Genomic DNA, 8,951 nt, shown 5'->3' with positions numbered 1-8,951 from the left:
TCCCCGCCGAAGGTGGGCGCTGTTTCGTGTGGAACAGAAGTCATGCAATTGAAATCTCAGAAGAGGAAGACGTGCTGCGGTGTTTACCTTTTCCCTCGTTTTTAATTACATATGTCAGTTAAAACCAAAAGGCGATAATTCAGACTATTTTCTCTGCTTTGTTTTCTCAGCTTCGTGCGCTGACGTTGTCACAGCAAACACGTACTAAATCTTTCAGACTGTTTATCTCTGTGCCATTGCTCTGCTGCGAGCTCGTGGTATGTTAGCTGAGAAGGGGCGCGCGAAAACCTGGGAACCCAACAGCCCGAGTAACGTTACTCGAGCCAAAGGGTTTCAGAGCGTTTCTTTTCCGCATTCAGATATGGAAGAACAGAAGGAGAATATCCAAGATCAGGACGAAAATAAGAGTCCGGGTGATTCTGGGGCCCGTGACACCCCCCATGTAAGTAACTAGCTACTTGTTTTTATCCATAACCTAAAGTCAGCCCAGTTAGCTTCTTTGGAAATGACCAAAGTTGGGGAAGTAGCCAGGTCACGTTGACGTTAGCTATGTAAATTGTCTGACATGTACACTCAGCTAGCTGGCTATTAGTGTTGTTCTGATTTAATATGAACAAGTGTTCGAGATATTACTTTCAACTGCGAAATGTCAATTGGAGGTTCTATCCTAACTAAGTTCTATCCTAACTATCTAAGTTTGGCTGCAAGCTAAGTAATGTCAGAACTACCCAGTGTCATTACATTAGCGATAGCTAACATTAGCGTGGCTGTATTAACCTGTCATCAGATGCACTCGAACACGTCAGATCAGTTGTAACGCTTCAGATTTGTGCCCCAAAATATATGCCAATATATCATCATTGACGTGGTGTGTCATTTAAGTTGGCATTATAGTTAACAAAAATCCACTTGTTAGTGTTGTTATTATACCAGCTAGCTACTACTTTGACTTTTCCTGCTAATTTAGCTGCTTGTATAGTCTCTCATCAAATAATAAGATAGACTCAGGCAGCGAACGTCTGCTTTAAAAATAAAAAAGCTGAATATCGTCCCTCTTTCTCGCTGGTCAGTTGAAACCCGCTTGCCCTCCCGGTAGCAGCATCGTGGATTCGGAGCCAGCTGTGCCGCCTTCGCACAGGGAGTTCAGCGACCCTGTGTACAAAGAGATTGCTCTGGCCAACGGACACATCAACCGCATGAATCGGGATGAGCTGCGCGCCAAGCTGTCCGAACTGAAGTTGGACACGAGGTTAGAGCCGCGTTGTTACCCCGGTAATGATGTCATGGGATTGGCAGGGCAGATTGATATGGGTCAGACTGATAGTTATGTGCCAGCCACAACTATAACAGCTTTCAGTTATGTGCCAGCCACAACTATCCAGAACAGCAGTGATATATGCAACTCATTGCTTTTCATTTGGTACAATTTCTTTAATATGAACATACATACATTTTTGAAACACAAGTGTCCCACATGCATTCTGATAGACTGGATGTAGAAGAGATTGTATTTTTGTGCGTAATTGTATTGTAACAATTGTAGAAGTGTGCCTTTTTATTGATTTAGTGTTTGTGCGCGTCCTTGTCCGTATGGTGTACATCTGGAGACGTACAGCCAACATGGCACTTTCCAACCTTTTTTTTGTTTGTTTGTGTGTGTGTGTGTGTAAGGGGTGTGAAAGATGTACTGAAGAAACGCTTGAAAAGCTACTACAAGAAGCAGAAACTGACACTCTCTGCAGCTGAGGCGGCGAAGACGGGCATGTTCTATGACTTAATCTGTGTGGTCGACTTTGAGGCCACTTGCGAAGAGAACAACCCTCAGGACTTTGAGCACGAAATCATCGAGTTCCCCATCGTCCTCATCGACACACACACACTGGAGATTGTGAGTGGGTGAGGGAACATGCCAGTGTTCCATGGATCGATATTTCCTTATATCCATTAATCTGTCTGTCTGTCTGTCTGTCTGTCAGTCAATCAGTGTTTGTTGTCCTGTTTCTGTCAGTTTCTTTGGCATTAAAATAGAATGATTGGACATCATTTTGTTAATAGATACAGTATAACATGTTGATGTACAGTATATGTTGTGTGAAATGCCCATGTGTGTTCTTAAGTTGCAGGGACCCATGTCCCACCAGAAGTGGAACCAACTGCCACATTTGACCTAAGAGCCAATCATAGCCACTTTGCCTTTTGTTCCATGACTGTTTGTTGTGAGGTCATTTGAAACGCCCAGTCTTTCTCTTTCAGGTTGACAGCTTTCAGGAGTATGTGAAGCCAGAGATCAACCCCAAGCTTTCAGATTTCTGCGTCCAGTTGACCGGAATCACACAGGTCAGGCATGCTCCTTGAGGTCTGCGCTCCTTTAGCCACATGTTATAGTGTTGTATACATTTGTGGCTCTGGTTCTCCTCACCAAGCCCTTCAACAGCATCACAACTCTGGAGACACGCACACATTGCATCCCAGTTGGTGTTAACCCCTGCAGAATAGAACATATCTGCATATATGTCCTTGTTATCTAATCAGGTGTTTCATGTTTTTTGCTAGTAACAGTTGAATTCTACACTCCAAATGATCGTGTTATTCAAGTAAGAGTTGAATTTTAAACTGAACATGGTCGTTTTTATTTTGTTTGTTTTTTTAGAAAATGGTGGATGAAGCAGACACCTTCCCCGCCGTGCTCCGACGAGTGGTCAGCTGGCTGCAGGAGAAAGAGCTGGGCACAAAATACAGATATACACTACTGACAGATGGGTAAGCACAGATATACTCTACCCAGACTATCAGCACCGTGGAGATTCTCAGGCTTTTCATATAGATGGCAATGTTTTAGTAGACGTTTTTATCAACGTACAGCACACTGCAGATGCACCTTTTTAACAGTATGTTAACATGTGACTTGTGTTGAACCTTGGTGTTGTTAGCACCTTGCTCTACTAATTGAGCAGCAACAAATTTACCCCAATAATGAAAACTAGTCAAATACTACAGTCTACAGTCAGATGGTATAATTATAATGAGTCTGTCACCTGATATAGCTAGTTGTATTTTCGGAGATTAGTTCGACTATGATGGAGCTTTATCAGCATGATGTGTTTTTTTTTGCAGGTCTTGGGACATGAGCAAGTTCCTCAATATTCAGTGTAGAATTAGTGGAATCAGATATCCACCCTTTGCCAGGAAATGGATCAATATCAGAAAATCCTACGGGAACTTTTACAAGGTATGATTGTTATTATGAAAGTGTAACTGTCATTCATTGAAAAAAATAAATCCTATACTTTTGAACTCAAAAGTAAAAGTATGGGCGAATTTTAAGGTAAATCCAAATCTGGTGAAGTATCTTTTCAAACACCCAAAGTAATGCAGTGGACCCTGAAGCTTAGACATAACCCAAATAAATGGTGTTTCGCCCTTGCAGGTTCCACGCACAAATACGAAGCTGAGCAGCATGTTGGAGAAGCTAGGGTTGAAGTACGAGGGACGGCCACACTGTGGTCTGGACGACGCGCGCAATATCTCCCGCATCGCCCTGCGCATGCTGCAAGACGGCTGCCAGCTGCGCGACAATGAGCACTTGCACGAAGGCCAACTCCAGAGCGTGCCCAGTTCAGATCCGCCTGAGGGAGCTCCACCCCCACACAACCCCAAAGGCAGACACTAGACCCACAAGCATGTCCTGATTGGTGGGGTCACTGAGAAATCACTGTCTTCAGTGTCCTGTTACGGATATAATAGAAAATGGAATCCATTATCTTTTCAGTACATTGATTGTGACGGCACAAAAATGGAATCCCACAACTAAGGAAATAAAGTAGGGAATCCATTATGTCTCAGATTGTGACTTCACAAAAATGGAGTTTATTACCCCTCTAGTGTATGATTATGTCAAGAGGGTCCAGGATTATTCACCTGAGCCCCAAAGCATGGACTCAATTTAGGGACAGCTGCTCTCTGCTCTTCCCCTATAGCACATATGTCAATATCTCTGTCCGGTTAGAGCTTTCACCTCCATCCTTCCTCCATCTTTTTTATGCAGTGCCTTGAAAAATGTCCATGATGTCAGTGTTTCCAGGCATTCCAAGGGGTTGCAGTCTTTTGAACAATGGTGGTCCTACACTTGTGTGCTTGTGTATACTTGTGTTCCACATTTTGTGCTTGTCTTGGGCAGAGCTGTGACGGCTCAGCTTTTTATGCTCTGTGGTCTTTCTTCTCTGTGTCTTTATTTAATGTTAGTGGAAAAGAGAAATATTGCAACATTTTTGCACACGTCAGATGGATTACGCAAATGCTTCTCTGTTCATCTGTCTTGTCCCATCAATAAAAACATTGCCCTCTTTCGTTGTATTTGCTTGTGAATTTTTTACTTCTTTGGGTTCCTGGAGAAAGGCACAGGGAATGGTCACCCAGATAATTCTTTAAAGATGAGTTTAGTAAATGTATACATATTATAGAATGTAAATGTATGTGACATATATGTATTCTGTCAGACAGAAATGTTAAAGTATTTTACCTGCCTGGACCAGTTCGGAAAAGTATTTGGTTATTTCATGTGTTAATGTAGGTGTACTGTACTGTTTCTGACAGAGCACAGGCTACCTACACTTGGATGAAAAGTTTGTTGTGCTTTCTTCTCTTGGTGCAGCACTGTATCTTTTGTAGACAACATGGGAATGTTAAAATGTTCTCTGTGAAGCTCTCTTGCCCTCTCCTTCCCATGTCTGCCAAGTCAAAGGACACTTCAGAGAACCACGTAGTATGGGGATGTTCTCCTGTAGCCAAAAAAACCAAAAAACAAGCCAAGTCTAACCTGTGGTAAACTCATAACATAAATATTACCCATACACAGGTACACTACATTGTTCTAAGAAACTAGTCTTGTTCTTGCACAAGTCGCCGACAGGGGGAGGCAAATTCAAGTATAATATGCATCTTTGTTGCAAACAAAATCTTCGCTGGTATTTGTATATTATTTACCGTCGATAGTGTTATTTCTCTTCATTAAGTTTAATACCAGCTTCTTTTAACGCTGCATCGGAAATCTGTTGTGCTAACTGAAATACAATGACGTATGTGAAGTGATTTCTGTTTCAGGAGGAGTTCATGGTTCTAGTTTTGTCACATGTCTCCTGTACCATAACACAAATTGACTAAATTGATGAGTTTATAATTTATTTTACTTTAGAATACTACGACCATCTCGAAAATATTATCAAATTATTGAAACTAATCAATTCACCCAATAATCCGTGAAAAAAAATATTTTAAAAGCCCACATTAAAAATAAAACCGTTTTAGTCATTTCAAAGAGGTGCCTTTATTTCCTGATATTACTTGGCATTTTTCTTTGGAGAGTGTGCCCAAGCTACACCTTATTCCTCCCGCTTTTCCGAGCGTTTCCTTCTTCGGGAAGGTGGGCTCTTGATTCTGACGCAGTGTAATAGGCGGTGCTGGTGTTTTCCTCCGAGTAATTGAGACTGCAGTCAGCGAGAACACACACACTCATACACAGAGGCGGAGGTAGCTCAAGCTGAGAGGGACGAGGCACCGTGCGGTTAGTGATTTGAATCGAATTTATTTGCCTACTAAATGTCTGAACGAGCTTGAATGCGGTGGTACTGGAGCACGCACTGGCAGTGCCAGGCGAACCGTGTGCCCTCCAAACTGGACCCGTTTCACCTTTGAATTGGCGGTGGGTTTCGTGTGTCCTGTAACGTTACTAGTCGATGGCGCAGCGCGTGAGGATGTTTGGAACACTGCTGTATCGTCTTGGGCGCTCGGAAGCAGTTGAAAAGCTCAATGGATTTTGTGCTCGGGATGTATTTGGCTGTGTTGTTGTTGTTACGTTTCCTTGGAACCTTGAACCCGTGAGGACTTCCGCACAGTGCATGGGAATCGATGAAGCATGCGGAGCGATCACCATGTTGCCAGGATAAATGATTGCTCCCAATGAAAACAAGGAGGAGGGGTCTAGCTGCAGTACCATGGCTGAAAATGAGAACAATCTAAAGACGGCCAGGTTATGGAGAGATGCAGCTTTGCGCTCTAGAAAGCTGAGGAGTAACCTGCGCCAGCTTACCCTCAGCACTAAAAATAGCCAAAAAATCACTCTCCCCGAAAACATCAAGGACATCGAGGTTCTGAATGTGGGTAATAACTGCCTTCAGGAGCTCCCCGAGGGGCTGGGGTCAACGTTGACGAAACTGCGTATCCTCATCCTTCGCAGGAACAAGTTTGCCACTGTACCCCAGGCCGTCTTTCAGCTCAACCAGTTGGTGGAGCTGGATATCAGCCATAATTGCCTGAGTCATTTTTCAGAAGATATTGTGCTGCTCAAGGGCTTGAAAAAGCTCTGCATGAGCCACAACAAGATCCAGTACCTGCCCTCGGGAATTGGGAGTCTACAGTGCTTGGAGGAGCTGGATATCAGTTTCAATGAGCTCCACGATTTCCCCAGGTCCTTCTCTCAGCTCAGGAAGCTCCGCACACTGGATGCGGACCACAACAAGCTACACCATTTTCCTCTGGAAATCCTAGCTTTGAATGACCTGGAGGAACTAGACTGCTCCGGCAATAAATTTGAGTGTCTCCCTAATAACATTATGATGCTGGAGTCAATCAAAATCATGTGGCTTAGCAATACACTAATATCCTTTTTACCAGAGACTTTCAGTGACCTGCGAAACCTGGAGAGTCTGATGCTGGACGGTAACGTGTTGACAGCGCTGCCTCAGTCTTTTTGGAAACTACAAAAACTGAAAATGCTTAATCTCTCTTCAAACCTTTTTGAAAATTTCCCACAGGTCATCCTCAGAATCAGTGTGCTGGAAGAGCTGTATTTGAGCAGAAATAGACTGACGTTTCTTCCAGAGGAGCTGGGTCAGCTGGTCAGGTTGGCCAATTTGTGGCTGGACAATAACAAAATCACATTTCTACCAGACTCCATTGTGGATCTGGAGAGACTTGAGGAGCTTGTTTTACAGGGTAACCAAATCGCCATTCTTCCAGACAACTTTGGAAAGCTTGCTAAAGTGAACATTTGGAAGGTTAAGGATAATCCCCTCATACAACCTCCCTATGAGGTCTGTATGAAAGGTATACCTTACATAGCAGCCTATCAGAAAGAGCTGGCCAACTCACAGCCTGCTGTGAAACCCAGATTAAAACTGGTGTTAATGGGGCAGAAGAATGCTGGAAAAACATGCCTCAGGCAGTGTGTTGTCAGCAAAGCACAGGATGCAAAGTCACAGGCGGGAAACAAAGGCATCGATGTGACGAACTGGGTGGCAGATGTCGCCAGAAGTCTCACGTTTATAGTCTATGACCTGTCAGGGATGCAGAACTACGATCTGATCAAGCCCTTTTTCCTCTCCCCGGGGGCTCTCTACATCCTGGTGGTAAATTTGAAAACATATACGCCCAAAAGCTTCAAAGACCACGTGGGCTTCTTCCTCCACCTGCTGAGTGCCAAGGTGCCCCACGCAGTGGTGCTGATGGTGGGCACGCACACGGACCTGTGCGAGGAGGTGGAGCTGGAGGAGAAGTGCTTGGACATCCACCGGCAGATCTCCCTGCAGGAACGTCACGACACCGACTGCCTACAGAGCATGGCCCAGCAGGTGGATGAAGCGCTGGAGCTGGGTTACGACGTGCGCACGTCCAGCCCGCACGTACTCTTCTACGGCGTCTCCGACAAGAACCTGCGGCGCAAGAAGGCGCAGCTGCAGTATCTGCTCAACCACCGACTGCAGATCCTCTCGCCGGTGCTGCACGTGAGCTGCACTGAGTCGCGGAGGAACATCGAGAGACTGAAGGAGAAGCTCATGTCGGTCGCCGACCACCGGGAGATCTTCCCCAACCTCCACCGCGTGCTGCCCAAGTCCTGGCAGATGCTGGAGGAGCTGCATTTTAAGCCACAAGACCTGTGGTTGTCCTGGTGGGACTCTGCACGCCTGGGCCTCCAGGCGGGGCTGACCGAGGACCGGCTGCAGAGTGCGCTCTCCTACCTGCACGAGAGCGGCAAACTGCTCTACTTCGAGGACAGCCTCACGCTGAAGGAGTACGTCTTCCACAACCTGCCGCGCTTCATCGCCATCCTTAATGTCTTCTTCCAGAGGGACGCAGCCACCATGCTGGAGCGTCTGCTGGCTGAGGCCGATGGGGAGGACCGTGTGCGGGCATCCCAGATGAAGCACCTGGCTGAGGGTTTCCTCCAGACCGGCCTGCTCCCCTCTAACGTGATCCGGCTGCTGCTGCAGCCACTTGTGCAGACGCAGCAGGACCTGACGCTCATCATGGAGCTGCTGGAGAAGATGGGCGTGTGCTATTGCATCAACAAGCCCCGCACGAAGCCACTCAATGGCGCAACCGTGTGGTACAAGTTCCCCAGCCACGTCAGCAATGAGGAGCCCCACGCCCACGCCCAGGACTCGTGGGCAAGTGGGTCAGCCTCGCCCGTCTCCAGCCAGTTCTTCTCCGTGGAGCAGCTGCAGATCGAGTACAGCTTCCCCTTTATGTTCCCCCCGGGGCTGTTCGCTCGCTACAGCGCCCAGATCAACGCCCACGTGGTGCAGCGCTCCGATAGCCGGCACCAGATCTTTGCCTACCGTGGCAAAGTGCCGGTTGTGGTCAGCTATCGGCCTTCCCGCACCAGGCTGCAGGCCGAGGGGCTGTCCATAACCAGCTACGCATCTTTGCCAAATATCTGGACAGCTTGGCAGGCCATCACCCCCCTGGTGGAAGAGTTGAATGTCCTTCTGCAGGAATGGCCAGGCCTTTACTACTCTGTGCATGTCCTGTGCTCCAAGTGCCTGAAAAGAGGTTCGCCAAACCCACATACCTTCCCAGGTAATTCCTTTTCCGCCCCTACTCTCCAGCTTTGGCAGGTCAAATGGCGTCTACTCTAGACAAAGTAATTTATATTTTGCTCTGATTGATGTGAATTG

At 46.3% G+C, this 8,951-nt stretch overlaps 2 protein-coding genes across 2 annotated transcripts in view; both read left to right on the top strand.

Moving 5' to 3' along the window:
• eri1 (exoribonuclease 1) lies at nucleotides 1-4,346 on the top strand. The gene is made up of 7 exons (XM_012816771.3): nucleotides 1-442; nucleotides 1,071-1,249; nucleotides 1,672-1,888; nucleotides 2,254-2,337; nucleotides 2,651-2,760; nucleotides 3,115-3,229; nucleotides 3,428-4,346. Exons 1-7 carry the CDS (start codon nucleotides 260-262, stop codon nucleotides 3,668-3,670), a joined length of 1,131 nt encoding a protein of 376 aa, XP_012672225.2. The 5' UTR covers nucleotides 1-259; the 3' UTR covers nucleotides 3,671-4,346.
• A 1,080-nt stretch (nucleotides 4,347-5,426) lies between these two features.
• The window catches only part of mfhas1 (multifunctional ROCO family signaling regulator 1), a 31,463-nt gene continuing 27,938 nt past the window's right edge, over nucleotides 5,427-8,951 (top strand). The window contains exon 1 of the mRNA XM_012814518.2: nucleotides 5,427-8,853. Coding sequence (XP_012669972.2) covers nucleotides 5,943-8,853 — 2,911 coding nt within the window. The 5' untranslated portion in view covers nucleotides 5,427-5,942. The remainder of the gene's footprint in view (nucleotides 8,854-8,951) is intronic.

The sequence above is a fragment of the Clupea harengus genome, chromosome 12 (genome assembly GCF_900700415.2).
Source record: "Clupea harengus chromosome 12, Ch_v2.0.2, whole genome shotgun sequence".
Classification (NCBI taxonomy): Eukaryota; Metazoa; Chordata; class Actinopteri; order Clupeiformes; family Clupeidae; genus Clupea; species Clupea harengus.
The sequence above is the reverse complement of the archived record's forward strand: the minus strand, read 5'-3'. Positions and strand labels throughout refer to the sequence as shown.

Excerpts from the sequence above, each read along its gene's own strand:
- eri1 (XM_012816771.3), top strand. The coding sequence starts at position 260 with ATGTTAGCTGAGAAGGGGCGCGCGAAAACCTGGGAACCCAACAGCCCG. Across the intron at positions 443-1,070 it reads GGGCCCGTGACACCCCCCAT|TTGAAACCCGCTTGCCCTCC; the intron begins GTAAGTAACTAG and ends CTCGCTGGTCAG. Across the intron at positions 1,889-2,253 it reads ACACACACACACTGGAGATT|GTTGACAGCTTTCAGGAGTA; the intron begins GTGAGTGGGTGA and ends TTTCTCTTTCAG.